Consider the following 20,406-nt stretch of genomic DNA (forward strand, 5'->3'; position numbering starts at 1 on the left):
ATTATCATCTTCATTAGCCCTTTCAGTGAGCACCAGTAAAGACGGACTAAGGGGGCACAGGAGGGGGGAGGAAGAGGTAGAAATGCAGGGGCCAAGTGAGGGGTGAGAAAATGTGTGAGTGGTAAAACAAAGTTGACATGAGAAAGATGAACAGATTGTGCAAGATTTAATACAGAATGAGGCAGGGTGACCGAACAAGCGATCCAAAAAATGCTAAATCTCTCCTCACATATTGTTACTTATGTAGAGAGAGTCCCTTTTTTATTAGATCCAAAATAGATGTCCTCGTTAACCCACACTTGCCAATGAGAAGTGGGTCAGCCCTGCATCTATGTGCGCTTACACACATCAAGTCAGCGCTACCAAATTAGCTAAGTGATGAAAAGCATCGTTAGTTAGAGCGGGGTGTTTTGCGACTTGTTTGCTCTCAAACACATTTTGCCCTTTTGCCTCTTTGACTACCTCCCTTGCTGGTTTTTAGGTGCATCAGTGTCGGATCAACTTTGTTCCCCTTGCTCCTCTGTGCTTTCACACATGACATCGATGCTGAACAAAGGTGCATCAGTCCCAGCTTGAAAGTCAAATGTCAAAAGGCCTTATGTGTGAAGATGATGTCTCATGCACCCTGGACCTCTCTTTCACAGTTTGAGCCCCATCAGCTGTGGCATTGTCATGTTGGAATATGCCTGAGCCATCAAGAAAGAAAGAAAAACCAAATCTGTTGATGGAAAAACCAGTTAGCTGAGGACATTTTCTTGGGCACATAACGTTGCTGAACCTATACCCTGACCAACTGAAGCCATCCCAAATCACTTGGGTAAATTTAGGTGGTGACCTTTTTGACCAGGCAGCTTAAATTCTGCATATTGAAACAGAAAAATGAACAAAACTAAGTATGTCAAAATCATATGCAACAGTAAGGTATTTTCAGTCACATGCTGTGGATACTTAATCTACAAGTAAAGCGTCAGGACGTTTGTTCTGGTTGAGCAGTAGTTTAAAAAAATGTATGTGAAATTAACAATGCACTCCAGGAAACCGCTGCTAAACAAAAACAAAAAAAAACCCGCCGAGGAATAACTTAACTCATCAAAATATTGGTTCTACAACCAAATAGAACGTGACATGACATGACTCCTATAAATGGTGCGTTATGCAGCTGAAATGAGTGGGTGCAACATGAGTCAGGGAAGCATTTGCTTTTGAGTGTTCTGGATGTGAGTGGTTACATCTTTCAAATGCCTGCGCAGTGTCTATGAGTGTGTGCGAGGTGTGTCAGAGGAAGGTGTGTGATGTCAAGCCCAGACAGGCTTTGCTGTGGTCCAAGTTCAGGTTGTAATTACCTCAGACTGCCGGGCTGAGATACTGGCCAGATACCCTCAGGAAACTGTGGGAAAGTACATTTAGTAGGTCACAGCCGTATCTCCCTTATATTCCAGCACCAGCTGAAAAGTGACTCTTGTGTAAAGAGATACTGCACATACGGAAAAACATTATTTTGAGTTGTATTTTTAATATGCCATCTCACTGTAAGTCTTTAAAATCGGAGAGGTTTTACTTGACCTAATGGAGTCATCTGCTGACTGGATGCATGTTTTCAGCTGTAAAAGATCATCTTAAATTTGTGCTTATAATCTATTTTTGTAATTGTACAGTCCGAAATTTTATGGAATCCCTTCTCTTTTCATTGCTTTACACACATTGTTTAGTTGATTATTTTAACCCTCTTTAGACGGTGTGTCTCTTAAATTGAATCAAAATTTTTTAATATGGTCTAAGTCGGCTTGTCATCTAGTTTTCAGCATGAGCGAATTGATTGAATAGGCATTTCACGGTCTTGTGCCTGATAAGAAATGTTAAGTAAAGACATGTTTTCTCCACTATGTGCATCCATGTATGTGTTTATATCCTCCGGTAACCGTTGTGTGATTCGGGAGAAATTGTCAAATATTCAACCACTACATGGAAACAACTGGATGCTGTATCTGTTTGCCCGGTATACACAAGCAACAGCGGCATAACTCATAACCGGCATAATCTCTGTGAAAAGAGAAAAGAGTATTTTTCAAATACTCTTTCAGGAGAGGGCATTTTCAAAGGAAGTCGAGGAGCAGTTCATGTTCCCCCCTCACTCTTCTTCCCTCTGGTTCCCACGCTGCCCCTTACCTGACTTACCACAATCTAAATGATTCTACAGTCACAGCTGAATTTTCCATCAGCCCAACAGACTAGTAAAGATGACAGAGCGTCCCAAACAAGCAATGATGGGGGCAAACAATGAATCTGCTTTTTCATGTTTTCTTTTGCTTTCCTTGAAGAGCAGTTGTAGTTTCTTCTTTTAAGCTTCAGACCACAGCAACCTTTGGTAGTGAAAGTATTTTTAACCTTTACTTGAACTTCACGTAGAGACAGAGGAGAGGGCATTTTCAAAGGAAGTCGAGGAGCAGTTCATGTTCCCCTCTCACTCTTCTTCCCTCTGGTTCCCACGCTGCCCCTTACCTGACTTACCACAATTTGAATCAAATCACTGGTGCCCAATTGGCTGCTCTAACCATGTGACCTACATTGGCCTGAGAAGCGCCGCCTTTTGAGATTGGTTGAGGATTTTCCCATGGGAGCTGCCTACAGAGTGCAGTGAATTGCGCGCGTGTGTGTGTTTGAGCACGTTCGGGGGGGGGAAAAAAAAATAAAAAATCTTCCACCCCCTCCCTCTCCTGCCTCTTCTCCACTATCCCTCTTTCTCTCCTTTTTTTTGTCCTGCCACCTCCCATCCTTTGAAAATCAGTATCACACTTTAGATACCCTGTGTTGTCACAGCAAGGAGCCTCCAGAGTGTCACAATAAAGTCCCCCTGAAAACCACTGAGATACAACAAATGACAGAGAGAAGAGAGTAAGACAACTGAGCAACTGCCTCAAACATTTATGAGGTAGAAGTAGTAAAATATTTCATTATGCTTTATGATTTAAGGTCCTCTTTTGACTTTATATTCCCAGAGGGCCTGTTGAGAATCTTGACTCAAAGCCCTCATTGAAATGTATTTGGCATGTTTGCAAGGGTTGTTTTACCGTGAGGAAAATCCAGTAACCTCAGTGTGATTAAGACAGAAGGGTGTGTGCATTATAAAAAAGAGAAAAAAAAAAAAGCTCATTAGTTGAAGACAGAAGAGAAAAGCACCCGGAAGACAAATGTTTAAAAGCATTGTTGAGTGGTTGCAGGCATCATTTTTGTTTGAAGGTGTCACTTCCACTGACCGATCTGAGGTAGGTGCAGACATGCAAAGGTTTGACTCTCGGTTGTAGAAATGGTTAGACAGTTCTGTCAGTTTGGTTTCCCAAAGCTTCAGAGCCGGCAGCTGCATAGGTTTGTGCTTCTAGTGCTCTCTGTGACGTCCACACGCCTGGAAACTGCTGTGCCAAGGTAGTGCTGTTGAATAAACAAAAAGCTGCTGTTCACAAACCTTTAGTTTTAATCTTCAGATCTGTTAATCACCGTGAGGTGTGTTCGACAGCAGTGCAAATTTGAATTATTTGACTTTTTGCATCACGTATTTGTCTTAATAGATCTCCACAGGATCTTTGCGATTGTGCCTCTATTCTGTTTTGAATAATTTCCGAATTATTTTCATCGAGGTTGCATGTGTGCGAGATGATGTGCGTGTGTCTCTGCCTGTCCGTGGCTTAGCCTTGAGAGTTCAGAGCAGGTTCTGGCACGCTCAACTCTGGGAAACTTTGGGCTGAGTAAATAGCTCGCTCTGTTTTCCTGGCCACCGCCACACTCGTATGCATGAGCCATGTCTATTCATGCAGTTTTTGCACAACGCCGTGTAGCCTGCACAAATTGTAAAAATTTTATTTTACTTGTGTTTGAGTTTTTGTTTGTGCGGGTGTTTGCGTGAGACAGAATACTGAAAGAAGAATACAGTATGTGTTGAGGAAGGGATGAGCTTCACTCTCACAGACGGGACACCTCTGCTATTCCCACACCTCCACTGTCTCTCATTGCGTTCTCTTGTCCTGACCTCCGTTACCACAGAGGCAAACACTTCTCTGAATGTGCACATAGAGGAAAGGATCTGCTTTTGTGTTGAGTGGGTGTAGGCTCTTGGTTTGCTCCAGAGTTTTTCCCAGGTAACGAGTGACAAAGCTTAAGTGAGCTAGTCAAGGATCTTTCTTGTGAGTGCGGTAGATTTACAGCCCACTTCTAAGTGGAATGCTGTTTGCTGGGTGGAGCTCAGGTGTGTTGACAAGGCTTTTAGCACTGACATGCTGTCGGGATGGCTTACAGACAAGTGTGTGTTCATGTCAGGGGCCGGCAAGCGAGAGGTCACTAATGTCCCACCACGGAGACCTTTACCATGGAGGAGGGCAGGACAGCATGGACGTGTGAACATTACTGAAGCGTAAACGCCATCTTTACACACGCACTCACACCCCTGATCCATTTTTGCGCAACACTTAAGGCCTTTCACACCAAAGCAGCAACCTGGGAAAGAAAAACCTCTGATTGCTATCGCTGTGAATGGGTCAACACAAGTGAACAGGCTCAGCAACCCTGCTTTAAATTGACTTAACACAGCTAAGACACTTTTGATTTTGGAACAGGGGATCTTTTTATAAGATTGCTTATTGCCATATAACTAAAAGAAATTAAGAATTATTTCAATGTCCATCTATCCATCCAGGTAATTTGCTTTGGATCATGGGGAGACTCAACAAAACCTGGGCTGTGGGTCACCCTGTGCTTGCTCGCATAAAGTTTGTCCCACAGAGCTAAATAATATTGTTTTTACACAAGTTTATATGTTTTTTTTAACTCAAGTATACTCATAACATACAAGAGAATTAAAGTCGTTCCCATTACGTGCTGTAGCGTTTTAACATCAGTACCCTGAAGGCTTTAACTTACTACTTCAGTATACCTCTACCTCCCAGAGGACAGCTGTGTCACCACGACAACATGAGGGCACGCCAGTTTATTCTCCAGGCTGTGTTTCTGATGAGCATGACTATGAAATAATTTGGCTAGTTTACTGCGTTTGATGAGACGCACTCTCAGCTGGACAGAGATCAAGCTTCTAGCTATCCTGACAACAGTTTAAGAAATAAGATTATAAGATTATTCTCTTCTCATTTTGACCACGAAATCTTGATGTCAATTTCAGAGCCCTCACACGAGGGATTGCAATTGGTTAACGGTAGTTTCCCTAAAGGAAGAGTGAGTGGTGCCTAATTTTGTTCCCTTGACCACCGCATCCTTAGTGAACATTTGCACTTAGACCCAAGTGTTGTGTTCCCGCTGATGCTGAGCTGAGCTGAGCTGAGCTGAGCTGAGCTGAGCTGTAGCTGGTTAAAAGACGCGCCTACCGTGGAGTCATTTGACACGGGACGGGATGTCGATTAAACACCATTGCACAGCTTTCAAAAGCCAGATCTTAGCAGGTGTTTACAGGTGTTTTGACCAGTGCAAAACAGAATTTAAGAAAAGTTTTTTCAATTTTGGGTATTTGTTCTGAACATTCATGAAACTAAAGAAAATTTGACAGTAAACATTTACTGCTGCACCGTCATCTGCCTAAAAGAGAAATTGTTAATTGTCAAAGAAATAAATTGATAAAATAAACTTGAATCTCCAATGGTTTTTCTCTTTTTCCAACTAGATTTGAATTCTTTTTTTTTTTTGCTTTTTAGGACTTTTTGCTTTATTAATTTTCTAATCTTTTTTTTTTTTACATGAAAGTCGTACTATTTATTTTGTTATATTATATTATATTCTTTCTTTTTTTTGTTATAATTGGCTTTGTTCATCATGAATTGGCAACACTTTCTTTCTGTCTGTCTGTCTGTCTTTCTTTTGTTCTCTTTTTCTTTCCTTCATTCTGTCTGTCTGTCCATCTTTCTTTCTCTTTTTCTGTCTGTCTTTGGAAACTGGTTAAACTGTCGTACTTCTCACGGCTGCAGCATTACATTTGGTGGTTTATTTCATAAGTACATGTTGGCACAGCGTTGACATCAGTGTTTTCTGCCTCTGTGTGATACCTACTTTCATTTTAGTAGCCACATCTGAAAAATCAAATGTAACCAAATTTACCACAGCTTTGGCTGGAAGTGTACTTTTCTAAAGCTTCAGCATTTTCTATTTGCAATAGAAAAAAAAAGATTCTTCTCTGTATTTAACGCTTGCTTCTCTTCTGTGCTGCTGTACTTGACTTTATTACATTAAAATGTTGTGCGTGCGTGTACCACATTAATCTAAATAAGGGAGGGAAAATATAAGATTGCTCACTTGTTGGCATCGTATACATTTTTGCTTTTGTCTTGAAAATGAAAGTTGCTCTCAGGCAAGATAGAAGTACAAATGTGGCACAGATTTGAAATGAGACTACTTATTTTTCTTTACTATTTTGTTCTACTTTTAAATAAGCAAATGTATCATCAAAAATGCTCTAATTCAAAAAAACATTCAGTAGACTGAAATCACTCATATAAACATAAATTTGTGTTTTTCCTCTTTTTCAATTTTGTTATTTAAAGAGTTAAAGCTCTTGTAAACTGCTCTTTTTTTTCAACCTCCTTCTAAAGAGTGTTCTTCTCTTTTATCAGGCGTGTAACAGCGATCAGTATGTGGCTGTTCCCCGAGCAGACATGATCACGATGCTTAAAGAAAAAGGTGTGTCAGCTCATATTGTCCTAGCACAATCTCTCACAGTTACATGAGAAATACTGGTGAAGTTTTTCTAAGGAAGCCACAGTCGTGTTACTCTTTTGGAAATTTTAATGTAGCTTTTTAAGAATAAAGTTCTTAAACTGTTGTGTTTTCATCTGCAGGATATTTGCAGGACCACAACATCTCTGACCACATGTTAGAAAAGTCCTGTCAACAGGAAGACCAGAAGCTTGATGACATTCTGACCCCTGGTGTGACCCCTGAACCACCCAGGTATGCCACTCAATGTCGCTGGGCCTCCCTTTCAGGACTGGACCGCGACACCCTGACCTTTCCCGGGGGGTCGCCCATCCAGCTCCACACCGTGCCCCCCGCCCTGCTGCAGAGGATAGCGCTGTTCTATGTCTGCACCAGATGTGGAAAGGTGTTCTGGGAAGGCTCTCACTTTGGCCGCGTCCTGTCCTTGTTTCAGGAGGTCTTCCGCATAACAGATGAGGACAGTGACTCAGCTGCAGAGCCCTTTACAGTGACACAGCACAACTGACTGATGAAGAGGTGCTAATGTTTACCTGAAAAACATCCAACAAAAATCCATCAAATTGCTGCACACATAATTGACTGACTTCAAGAGGACAAGTATAAGGTGTACAAGTGTGATACAAGTGATACAACTGTTTCAGTTGGATCATTCACTGTGTACCATGTGAAATAAGGAATTATTTGGGTAAACGTAGAGAGATTAGTGGAAAATTTCAAGCTTTCCTGCCTCTGATGTCAATCTTACTGTTGGGTTTAGTTATTGAGGAGAGACCCTACATTATAGAGATCCACATTATACAACAAGGACACCCCCCCTCAAGTAATTTTTGTCACCCCCTACAAATTCCATATGAGTCTTCAAAAAAATGATCCACAGATCAACAAGTGTTGGAATTGTTTGGTTGGAAGTTTAGCTGCATTAATGCACTGATAACAGGTGACGACTCCAGTTTCATACGTTTTGCCGTCAGCTGTATTTATTTTTTATCATTTTACATTTTTAGAATTTATTAAAGTTTAAGACTCTGTTAGCCTTCAAATGCATTTTAATTTTAGCATCCCTAAGACGTGCTGCACTGTTCCCACGTTTTGCCCTGTTCTTTTCACTCAAAAGGGCTTTATTTCATCAAACTATAAAGTGCTTGCAGTAAGCAAATGCTTTGGTATGGCACAACTCTGTTAGGCACCTTTTCATTTCTCTTTTTCCGTTGTCAGTAACATCAAGTGTACGGGACCTCAGATGAGGTTCCAGGTGAGCTGAGCCGATGCTAGATGGTGACATGAATGAAAATACTGCCCCCCACACACCACCAAACCTCCCTCTTCTCCAAGCCGAGAAGTTGTTTGATAATCCATATGTTCATGTGCCGTGTGAATTCTAAATCCATGAGCACGTTTAAAGAAAAAAAAAAAAAAAAACACATCAGAAAATATTCATACATCAGAAGCAAGCTTTAAGTTGTGTAGGTGTTATGACTCCTCTGAGCTTCTATTAACTCTTGCATATAGAGCCGGTGATAAAGTCACATACAGGGAAGTTGTGTTTTTTATGTTTGCGTCGCTATTGCTTCACGTAGCATCACGGACAAACGGCTGAGCCCATCCATTTCAAGGGGATACAAACTGCCTTGGAAATCAAAGAAGAGTCGAGTCAAGCCGTGGTGTGCAATGTGAAAAATGGTAAACGTTAAGTTTGTTCAATGCAGCAGTGTGTGGCCATGTTATGTTTTACTTAAGCTGTGATTAGCTGTGATGACAGGATCAGCGGTACTCTATATTTTCCCTTTTTTGAGTACATTTGTATTATTTTATTGTTAAACCATGAGAGTAGTATTCACTGAGTCTGTCAGCAGATGTTTTTGTGTTTCTTTTTTTTTAAATTCTCTGCATTCACAAAGCAGATGGTGAAGGATTGAGGGTGAACAGATTGATGAGGTCATCTAAGCTTCCCTGATATCTGTCAGGTGTAACACTAGCACGGGGGTTTCCTACCCCCGGGCTGAAGAGTGGTCAGGTCTCACAGAACAAACCGGCACATACCAACAGAATCCCCTCATATTTTCTCATACCGCTTTGCCTCTGTTCCCTAATCCCACGCTGAATTCGTATGATTGCAGAAAATGAGGTCACCAACCGGGGCTCAGAGATAACCAACACAGCAAATTCTGCAATTAAAAATTTTCTGGTGTTTCTTGGAACAGTACATGGTAGGCATTTTTGTTGAAGCTACAAGCAGACGGCTACACCCATAAAAATGTAAGAATCCTTAACTGTAGCCAGATGTGCACTCTCCTTTTATTGATCACATGCACCAAAAAAAAAAGCCACACAGCGTTTCAAAGACGGGTCATGCAGTGAATCACTGAGGTAAATTAGCTTGAATCCCAGCAGCTGCGGGAGGAGGTCAGAGATTTGGATTTTCTAACTTTATACCATGAATAAACCAAAACCACATTGAGACAACAGATGTCATTAAGTTGTTTATGCGTCAGTGGATGGCTTTTCACATGTCTGGACCAGTTTGGGTTCGGTCCTCTTGAATTTCTCAGGAGCGCAACAAAGATCGAAAGAAGCTTGGTTGTTTGTTAAAATGGCTGAAATCTTGCCGATGGCAAGAAATGTAAAATATATTCCTTCTTCCATCCCTGAAACTTACTTAAACCATTTAAGTTGCTCATTAACCACGGGAACAGAGACGTCCATAATCTGCCTCAGGTCTTAATGGGTTCAAACAATAACCGGCTTGTAAACTACATAAATTCAAAAACTAGATGTGTGTCATTACTTTTTAAATTTTTTTTTATTATTTCTGTTTGTTTATTCATGATTTTTTGTTTTCATTGAAGCTGCTTTTAAAGAATAGATTTTTCTTAGTACATAAGAGGGGAATGGTGAGACTGAGGGAGGAAAACACATTTAATTAACAATCATTTTTTTCACAACATCGGTAACAACATGATTAAATGATATTCCAACAATACATTTTCGATACTATAATTACTAAACAATGCATCGCTAAAAACAAGTCACGTTTTTATTTGTTTTGCAGGTGTTCATGGTGTTACAAGAGGTTTTTTTTTTTTTTTTTTTTTTAAACTAAATGGAACAAAAAAAAAAATCCATTTACTGTTAATTGTAATTGATTCAGCAAATACTGTTGTATGAGTTGGTGCATTATGTAAATAATAAAACGGTTTTTTTTGTATATTTGGGACCGGTTTATTTTCTGATATTGTTTTTTTTCTTTCCCTTTCCTGTTATTTGTACAATGTCTTTGATTTTATTGTAAATATGAATAAGATTGAATCTGTGAAAATATGAGGGGGAAAAATCGATGAGATGACATTTTAGATTAACTGATCGATTTAAATAATAGATTTTTAAACATTGTTTTTTTTTCAACACATTATCATTTGTGCTCATCAAACAAAAAAGACTGTTACCATTACACACTAATGGTAACAGTTTTTTTTTCGTAAATAATAAATCATAGCCCACAGTTTCTGTAGAACAATCCAAGGGTCAGAGGACAAAAATGATTCAATCAGTTGATTAATTATTGCATTTTGAAGATGAGGTTAACTGTTTCCAACAGTGTTGAATCGCCATAAATTAGACTTGAATGTGTGGGGAAAAGCTGATGATAAACTGACTGTATGACCGGTCTTGGCAGCAGAAAATGAACACTGAGCTCAATCTGGTTGGGAGGCTGGACTGAAGCTTGTCTGTGGCGTGTGTCATTGCAGAAAAAGATCCCCAAATATCCGCCAACGAGAGCTGTCTAAGACGTTGCTCCTTTATGATATAATACGGGCTCTCTCCTTTCAAACACACGCACAACTCTTGGCTTGTCGCCATTCGCTTTTAGAAAGCAGACTGTGTTATAGCTACAGTTACACTAGGTTTCCCTAAAGTATTTTTATTGGTATGAATGAAGCAGACACCCTATAGCTCCCGAACAGCCCTTGTCCCGTCCTTGTCCGGGTGGTCGCAGCCCTTGCAGAGCCTCTGCAGAGCCTCTGCAGAGCACGAGCTCTGCGCTGCAGCACCGTGTTATTTGATCCCTGCTCTTTCTTTGCTGGGAAGAAAAGCTCGCCTCTTTCCCACGCTCTGAGGACACGTGGTGCCCGGAATGAATTGGATTCAGAGGAACCTCCCTCCTGGTTAAACGTCACCTCCCTCTCTCTCTCTCTCTCTCTCTCTCTCTCTCTCTCTCTCTCTCTCTCTCTCTCTCTCTCTCTCTCTCTCTCTCTCTCTCTCTCTCTCTCACACACATTCACACACACAAACACTTGTGCTTTCTTGTATGAATGTAACACTGTCAGGGCGTCATGATACAGAAAAATCGAAATGTTCATTAATTTGGTTTCCCTCCTTGTATCGCTCCGGCTGTGCGTTTTCATATTTGGACTCTGCAGCAAATACACATTCCGGGAAGGCACGGAACAGGACGGGAGGCTCCTCCCGTCTTGTCTGGCCCCGGCTGAGCCGGCCTCGGCGCCAAATCTCAGTCCAGCGCACGGAGCTGCCCACCGCTCCAGTCGCATGGCTGTACTCGGTGCACTTGGTTCTTTCTCAGTATGGGAAAAAAAACAACAACACATATTTCTTTAATGAACACACAGAGACAGAACAGAGATATGGCTGCATTAACAGAACCAAAATAGTAGTTATGATCTATGAGACGAAACGACGTTGACATTGTGCCCGCCATTGGCGGACGCTTTTACGCACGCATGGAATGCGCAAATTGTACCGCAAAGCCTGACGGAATGTGAGAATAATTGAACATGAGAAATTGGAAAAAACTGAGAAGTATTTTATCTCTAGTTAATCGAGTGTACCTTGGCTGCTTCCCAGGACTCTAGAGTTAAATGTATGTGTTGGGGAGGGTATCTGGAGAGAAACTCGTCCAGTGGAGAAACTGTTGGCTCCTACAGTCTGTACAAATGTTTTCCAAGTGTCCAGACGCGCTGCAGCTAAAGCTGTGATAGCGGACAGATGTTCCTGATTTCCCAGAAAAATGTTCCGCGCCATCCAGTAACCTAAGACAAAACAAAAGAGGATACAGGGTACTCTGTAAAGGTTCTAGGCAATTGAAATAAAAATGAGTCATCATTTTTAATGTAAACACAAACGCACTTGCCTTTAAGACAGCACTAACTCTCCAAGATGCACTTCAAGCATCTTTGAAAGCTCGCCACGGTTCTGTCTCAGTTGTTTCTGTCCATTCATGTAATCCAGAGAGGAGGAGGGGGTAACCATCTGTTGTATGTTTGGGATTGTCATGCTGCCGAGTGAATTTGGGGACCAATCAGACGCATACCTGATGGAGCCATGATGGAAAGCAGCCTAAATGTTTAAATTAGGAAAAGGTTTTTCACAACACAATGAAAAAATAATGTGAGTATATGAACTTATTGTTGTAGCTGTAACCCATCACCTTCATCCCGTGCCAATGAGATGTACGATTTTTTTTGGAATCCAAACTCCCCATATGCCATGCATGTCTATGCCATGTCACAGAACTTCCACAGAGCGGAACACATGTCTGTTTCTGCAGCTTAAGTAGAAGGTATGGGTTTGGAGTTCACCGCATTTCTGTGAGTGAGTCAGAGCTGCTGTCTTTGTTTTGGAGCATTTGCAGCTGTGGGGGCCACTTGTTGGAAAGGAACAAACAAAACGCAGCACGTAAACAGCCAGCACAGGCTACACCTACAATTATCCAGAGCAGATCAATCAATCATACTCTCCCACATCTACTGGTCCTTTCACCCATGCATTGCCGTCGGAGATCTAAATTTCTACACGATTGACGAGCAATAAACCTAATTATAACATAGCGCTTCATTTAAAGCTGGTTTGATTGAATTTAAGATTTTGGGTTCGCTTCTGTGGAGGCACACATTGCCTACTTTGGCCATGATTATGTGGCATAAGCTAAATGTTTACTTTACTGGGTAGCTCATTTAAAAGTACGGTGTCATCCCTGCAGTCTTAATGCTTTCTCTCAATGGTCTTCTGTTGCTGTTAATGAGGCTACTCTGGCAGCTGAGGTCGTGTTTTCAGGGATTTTTAGCAGTTTTGTCTCGGTTTCGACTTGAGCAGGTTTTTGGCCTTCATACGTGCGATCTGTGCTGTTGTCTCCCCTCCGCCCTCCCTCCAGATCGCACACTCATACAAGCAGTTGCAGCCACAGACGTGCGACAAACGTGTAGTTCAGACTGTGGGAAAAAGAGGACAGTGTGAAACCCGCCAACCATTACAGCTGAGAGCGGTTCAGAGAGTGTGACACAGATGAGATAAACTTCGGGCCGCCAAAAGGAGCAAACGGTCCGATGGACGCTCAGATGCGCCTGGTGTGGTTTCCATGTATTTCTCCGTGTTTCCCCTTGTATATTTTTGTCACTTTTAATGCTCATTCGCTCCGTTTAACTGTGCTTCTGTCTATCACCACCTTTTCCCCTGTGCCTCCCTCTCTGTGTCTCACGCAAACACACACTCGCAGAAACACACACACACACAGGCGCCCAGTTCCCACGGTGGCGGGGGCAGCTGAGCGGCGTGTCAATCTGCGCAGAGCGTCACCTCTTTTCACTTGCAAAAAGGAAGTAACGCGGGGCTTTTGTTATTTGAAGTCCCACAGTCTAGTCGTTTTAAAAACAACTGGACTATATCCGCCGTTTATGATTTAAACAGCCACCTATAATCTCCTCCTCAGAGATGTTTTTACACGGAGAAGTATGACCAGGAAACTCGGCCCGTTTGGGTTTCATTTAACTGCCATAACCATTTGGTTCAGAGGTAATTTCTGTCCTGAGAAAACGCAGACTCTTTAACGTTTGTAGACCTTAAAGTAATGGAATGATTTATTCACATCCGAGTCTGTAACTTTTTTATTTAGGAATACTCCAATTTGGACGCCAGTACTTTTTGTACATTATGTGTTTAAATGTAGTTTGCGACAATGAGCTGGAAAAATCCCACCATCTCTTTCCTTTTTATTTCATATTTGTGCACACATGCAGCCAGCGGCTCTTGTTCATTCTGGGGACTCATGACAGAGAAAGTTGGGCCGCTTACAGCCTGGCCAGCGGTGCATTGCTGTGAACCGCACCCTCTCTTGGACACCATCCGCACCCTCTCAGCCACCCAAACATAATTGGGTGTCACAGATTCCAGACATAAAAACTATTTTAGAAATCCTGCGACTTTTTCTCTCCTTTTGAAAGAGTTTCCTGTTAAAACTCACACCCAGTGGCACACCATTAAAAGCGCACAACGTAATCAAGTTTTAGGTGTGCCAAATATGTAGTTTTGAAAAATACGATTGTTCAAATCAAACTTCCATTTGATGATCAAAATGTCGCTCAAGCTGTGGGAGCTGATATACTTTATTTTGAGTTCACGTTGCTGATAATCCTGTGGACGATCATCTCCAGGCTCTAGCAGCATCGTCCCTCTGCTCTCCAACCCGCCTGGCCGCGCAGGAGATCGGATATATAGGAGACCACCATAACATTGCTGCGGGCGGCTTGTTTAATATTTCTGCTGCAACATTTTTGCCTCCTTCCTCGGCAGACCACGCCCCCTCCCCATAGATTCACAGGGCTCTGATCCCTCCCTCTAACCGAGTCGACAGCCTATAACCTCCCCGGTTCTCCGCCCATTCCACCACAGTTGATTCTTTGGGAAGGCATTGTCATGCAAATGAAGGACGCGTAAAATATTCCCCCGGAGCGAAGCGAAGGGCAGAGACTCAAACGGACCGCGAAGAGGACACAGCCCAGGCCTCAGTGCCACACGGTGGATTTCTATCGATTGCTTCGCCACGGGACCCGTCCATCTGTCACAGGTAGGCTAAGTTCGAAATCTGCGGCGGATTACTGTTCCACTCACACTTTGCTGCAAAATTCAAGCGGGGTATTTGTGCGTAAACGTGTGCATACGGAGAATCCCCTTCTGTCATTCTTGGATGTGGCGGAATGTGGGGCAGTCTGTTAGTGAGGAATCGGGATTCATGCGGACTTCTCTTGTCATTTTTGTCTTTCCCAGACACCCTGGCCGACATTACAGCCAGGAAGCAAGTTGGACCGCTGAAGGAAAACCGACGGGGATCCAACAACTAGGAGGCTGCCCTGTGGAGATAGTGGTCATTCTTCCAGTCTCCCCGAGTGAGGTCTGAGGTGTCTCCTCTCCATCCCCCTGTGCAGGCTACCTGCTGCTGCTACCGAAGGAGAGCTATATCTAGAGACCCCTGGATCTCTTGAGAGAACCCTTTTATGTTTTAGGGGATTTAGGATCTCTCAAATATTAACATTTTTGCACACCAAGTGTGTCATTTCCTCTCTTGTCCTTTTTGGGATATATATATATATATATATATATATACACAGTGATTTTTTTTTTTTCCGTTTTAGTACTATAAAGTGCCTTAACAACTGGTTATAATCCAGTGTAACTGTGGCATTGTTACCTGACCAGAGACGCAACAGGGAGAGGACAGTTATTAACAGCTTTAGAGCCCAGGCAGGATTACTTGTTCCTTACCCTTCAGCGAGCTGCAACTATGAGCCAGGCGGACGTGTCGACTTGCTCCGCGCCGCAGAGGGTTTTCCAGGAGGCGGTGAAGAAGGGTAACACCAAGGAGCTGCACTCGTTGCTGCAGAACATGACAAACTGCGAGTTCAACGTCAACTCCTTCGGGCCAGAAGGACAGACGGCTCTCCATCAGTCCGTCATTGACGGGAACCTAGAGCTGGTAAAACTGTTGGTGAAGTTTGGTGCAGATATCCGGCTGGCCAACAGAGAAGGGTGGAGCGCTTTACACATCGCCGCCTTCGGGGGCCACCAAGACATTGTGCTATACCTCATCACCAAGGCCAAGTATTCATCTGGCGCCCGGTGATCTGTTTCTGCTGTCAGGTAAAAAAAAAAAAAAAAAAAAAAAAAAAAAAAAGAAAGAAAGAAAAAAAGTTGAAAGAAAATAGAAAATTTTAAAAATTCAAAATACATCAACAAACGAAACAATATAAAACTGCAACACAACACACGGAAAGCCAGGCTCTTGTAAAAGCAAATAGACTGCCATTATTTACAAAGTTGTGCCAAATTACATATATATAAAAAGGAAATAAAACAGGCCTGCACAATAATCTTCTCTCACTGTAAACCAAACGGGACCCTCTCTGCACTCCTGGGCGAAGCACCGCATGGTCCACGCACAGCGTTCCAGCACGAATCTTTATCTCACACACACACACACACACACACACACACACACACACACACACACACACACACAAAAGCAACCCATCTCGGTGAGTTTGTTGGTACTAAAGCTTTCTTCTTGAATGTTAAACGAGATCGTGTCATCCCACTCTAAAAGAAACCGAACTGTGTATATTTCAAATCATGTGTGTGTTAGGACTTCAGAGTGCAGATGGCCCAGTTTTTTCCCTCTCCCTGACCTCCCATTCTCAGTACAGTTGAATAGCTTCTTTGTGAGAGCGCAGATTTGACCTGTTGCTCCTCATTGTTCTGTAAAACCCTCTTCTTTTTTTAAGTTATTTTATGTGAAACACGGCACTTGATGCTATATGGCTGCATGCTGGAATATCTGAAAGGGAAGACACATGAACAAGAGAAGGGTTGCCCTCTGTTGGTTATCAGAGGTCTGTTTCTGAAATACATTTATTTTTTTAATTATTATTCAAGGAGCTGCATTATGGCTATCCAACACGTTTTATTTTTGTTTCCAGATGTGTGATCATTATGTAACAACAACTGACTCCATCGTTGTTGTGAAGTACTGTACACAAATAGCTTTACTTTGTTTTTAAAAGGAAAAAAAAAGAGAGAGAGAGAGAGAGAGAGAGAGAGAGAGAGAGACAGTAGCTGAATGCGCTCTGCAAGCAGATTTTTGCCATGCTGGCATCCAACTTTTCAGGCCAGTTCGACCACCTTGCCAGTGGTCATTGTGTTACTAAAAACCGCTGCTTTCGCTTTGTATCAAAAAAAAAAAAAAAAAAAAAAAATTGGAATTCACTTTATAATCTCCTTTCAGTATTCTATTAACATCCTAGTCATCACTGTGAAAACAGGCTGGGTTTTTTTTGTTATTTTTTTGAAAATTTCTTTTATTTATGAAGGTACATTTAGAAGATGCATTTTTGTGAATATTTTGTGGTTCTTCTTTAAAAACAAAAGTTTTAAAAAAAAATCTGTAGTGTAAGAATATCATGGGTGACTCAAGCTGCTTCAGACTCTTAAGTATAAACTGCCCCATGTGGAGGTAGACCTGCCACCCCCTCAACACCCACCACAACCCTAGATATCCCCACCGCTGTAGCCTGTTGACCCTCTAGAGGACTTTTTCCTCCTCCTCCTCCTCCTCCTGTTAAAATGACTTTGTTTGGATGCCTTTTTCCCAGCTACCTCGACTATAAAGTATTTTCAAGTTGTTCCGCTTTCTCGCCACTCTGCCACGTTTGTTTGGAGTCTGAAGAGATTCCTACAGTTTGTCTGCGAATCATCCGCATGACAGTATGTTTCTGCTATTGTAGCCTATCAGACAGACGGACTTCAGTGCAGAAGATGCAATGAACCCATTCCTGCATCCTTTGTCGGGACAGTTTATTTTACACTACAACCAAACCAGTGCTGTCAAGCAAAGCATCATCTTACCTGCAAGGGAGTCTTGTCTTTCTCTCTCGTGCATGCCCCCCTCCTCTCATCAGCCTGTCTTTTTTTTTTTTTTTTTTGGTTCTCTATTTGCTCTCTCGTTCATTAATGGAATTGTCTCGCATGACTTATAATAAATGCAGGGAGTTTTATTGCACAAAAATACGGAGCCTTGTGCGCCCCCAGTGTTCGTACGGGGTTACTTCAGGAGCTGAGGCTTTGAAATAGTTGCTACTACTGAGCAGGACCCATATACTGTTGGACGATGAAGACAACAACACATGACTGTTGCAGGATGTCACACAAAAAGGAAAATTAGGTTTCATAAACTTGCCTGCTGCATTTTGAAAGTCATGGCACCCTAACATTTGTAACAATGCTGCTTGTGTGTTTCTTTTCTTGTTAATGTTTATTTTTTTAAAGCCTACTGCTAAAATTGCCAACAGTTATGTAGAAGCTTCACAGTAACACTGGTTCAACTCATGAGAAGCTGTTGAGAAAGTTCTTTTTTTTTTGTCTTTCTAAGTACTGATGTGTGTTTGCGTGTCTGTGTGCTTCTCATGAGGCCTGTGTCACTGTCAGATAGGGTAAGATCTGCCCAACCTGGAACAACCACAATGACCCATAACCATGGTTCCACCACATCTGGTAAAGCTTGGTATCAGGCAGCAAATGAAATATGCATCGCTTGTCTTAAACTTGATTTTTTTTTTTTTTTTTTTTGGAATATTGCACTGACTTGTTGAAAAGTTGGCTTTTACATGTCAACATTTAATTTTTTTTTCTGAATAGAAAAAAAAAGAACAAACACAACAAAATACTATTGTATAAATATATGCTCCAGGTGATAATGTCCTAATGTGTGTATTACTTTGTGGGGAAAAAAAACTATTTTTCAACAAAGATGTGTGTATCTCTGTGATTGGGTGTATGTATATATATACATATGGATATATATATATCAATGCTGATCATGATGATATCTTGGGGCACTTTCTTTTCTGAAGTGCTGTCTTCCTGTTTTGTTTTTTAAAGGGGAATAATACATTTGATGGTAAGATCATTGTAACATGATAAAAAAAAATTGCACGGTTGTGCAGTTATTTGGCTTTCCTGGTCATAACATTTATGACGTAAGGAGCCTGCTGCCGGATTGGTGTACATGAGTGAGGCGGGGTTTTTTTTCTATAAAATTGTGGAAAATAAAGAGGAAAAAAAAAAGAAAAAGAAAAGAAAAAAGAAAAAAGAAAAAGTGCCACTTCTTTGGGCCAACTTGTGCTTCTGGTCTTGCTTCATTTCAAGCAGGAGGAAATGGATGGATTTTTCATGAGTGATGCAGATGTTCCATCTTGTCTGATATTTGATCTGTTTGTTTGTATTCTTTTATTTTTGAACATTTGTAACACTGTGATGATGACGTCATGTCACGTGGAGATGAGTGCTGTATTATTTTTGTACGTTTGTGTACAAGCCAGTAAAGAAATCATTAAACTCGAATTCTTTGTGTATGCATTTCCTCCTCCACTCCTGTTCCCTCGGGCTCCACACACTGTCCTCCCTCCTGTTGCATTTTGGTTGGTTTGGGAAATACCCCCTCCCCCTCCTGCCACCCTGTCTTCCAAGCCGGGCCCAGCCCAGATCCCCATTCTCTCCTTTTGTCATTCATCTGGCCTCATCCTTTCACTGCCGGGATAAAGGAGCCCAGTGCATTGTGGGTAGGCTCAGTTTAAAGTAGGGTCCCCTCCCCTGTGTGTGTTGTGAGAGAGCTGGTTTTATGTTACCCCTCCACACACTCAGAAACTTTCCAAAACACTCTCCTCTTGTGCTGTCCTTCAAATGATGAAGGCCCAAGCCTTGCACGACATTCAGCCTTCAGCTAGCAGCCTGTTTTTACCTTGGTGTTTCTTTTTTTTTTTTTTGATTGTTTGTGTCTAAACTTTCCCTAAAGTTTAATTACTCCTCCTCAATGATAGATCACTTGTCTGGAAGGGGGAGAAAAAAAGGATCAGATTTTTTTCCTTATGTCTGGTGGTATGATTTTACTTGCATTTTATGTCCTCACAGCCCACTACTGTGATGCATAAAATGGCCTTGAAAATGGCTGATTAAACTATTAGCCACTGTCACTTATTTCAAAATTGATAAGTGGAGATAATACAGCAGCCACCTTGTTCAGAGCAGCAAAGGTCAATGTGATTTTAGAGTTCAGTTAGGATAGTTAAACAAATACATGCAGGTTTTTTTTGTCCATGGATATGAGCACTAGAACGTTCACTCAGTTTCATAGACGTGCTGAGCGGCACGTTATTTCGCATGGCTGCAGAAACTGTTCATTTCCCTATGTGTCTGACATTTTCGCGTTGCAACATTTTCTGGGTGTCGACCAATTTCAACTGTGACCGTTTGAAGATTGCAAATGTGATGGAAACAACAGTTGTGGTGTGGGAGTTTTTCATTTCGATGTGAAGTCAAGTGAAAAAAGGAGTAGTGGCTTACTTCTGGTTCTCACTGACATGTAAAAGTGTTGGGTATTGGTTAAAGCAGCTGTTGAGCTCGCTTTCCGAGTGACAGCTGAACCGCACATGACCTCAGCTCAAAACTTCAGCACATGAACTGCACTGATCTGATGCATTTCTTTGTCAGATACTAACAGCAGGAAAGTTAGCTCCTTTAAACTCCAGCCCCTCTGTGTTTTGATACCGTGGCAGGCAGAACGGGTTATCTGGCCTGCCTCTACCTCCCTCCCATCCAGTCTCTCACTTCTGCAGGATGTTTTTGTTGAGCTGGGTTCCCATTGTTCACACACTGAGTTGGCTGGCCTCCCAGGGTTGCTGCTGGCTGCTAGGCCCCCTAATAGGTTCTTCATGTGCCTTGGCTTTCCTTGCGCATCTTGGTCTGGCCTTTGAATGGAGCGGTCTGTGCTAGTGAGCCAGACAACACAAGGCATTTTTTTGGGGGAAGAATTTTGGAAAGAAGACTGTGAAAGAATATAAGATCATTATTCAATTAGGGGAACAG

General features: G+C 41.9%; 2 protein-coding genes across 2 annotated transcripts in view; both read left to right on the forward strand.

Annotated features, from left to right (window-relative positions):
• exd3 (exonuclease 3'-5' domain containing 3) overlaps positions 1–9,916 on the forward strand; it is a 43,544-nt gene extending 33,628 nt beyond the window's left edge. Inside the window, exons 20-21 of the mRNA XM_075455512.1 lie at positions 6,603–6,669; positions 6,828–9,916. Of these exons, the coding sequence (XP_075311627.1) occupies positions 6,603–6,669; positions 6,828–7,210 (450 nt within the window). The 3' untranslated portion in view covers positions 7,211–9,916. The remainder of the gene's footprint in view (positions 1–6,602; positions 6,670–6,827) is intronic.
• A 4,468-nt stretch (positions 9,917–14,384) lies between these two features.
• On the forward strand, positions 14,385–18,885 carry nrarpa (NOTCH regulated ankyrin repeat protein a). Its single transcript, XM_075455520.1, has 2 exons — positions 14,385–14,560; positions 14,761–18,885. The coding sequence occupies exon 2, from the start codon at positions 15,275–15,277 to the stop codon at positions 15,611–15,613; it is 339 nt and encodes a 112-aa protein (XP_075311635.1). The 5' UTR covers positions 14,385–14,560; positions 14,761–15,274; the 3' UTR covers positions 15,614–18,885.
• Positions 18,886–20,406: the final 1,521 nt, after the last annotated feature.

Source organism: Odontesthes bonariensis, chromosome 22, assembly GCF_027942865.1.
Source record: "Odontesthes bonariensis isolate fOdoBon6 chromosome 22, fOdoBon6.hap1, whole genome shotgun sequence".
NCBI classification, from domain to species: Eukaryota; Metazoa; Chordata; class Actinopteri; order Atheriniformes; family Atherinopsidae; genus Odontesthes; species Odontesthes bonariensis.

What these genes read in the sequence shown, in the direction of transcription:
- nrarpa (XM_075455520.1), top strand. Translation starts at nt 15,275, where the DNA reads ATGAGCCAGGCGGACGTGTCGACTTGCTCCGCGCCGCAGAGGGTTTTC.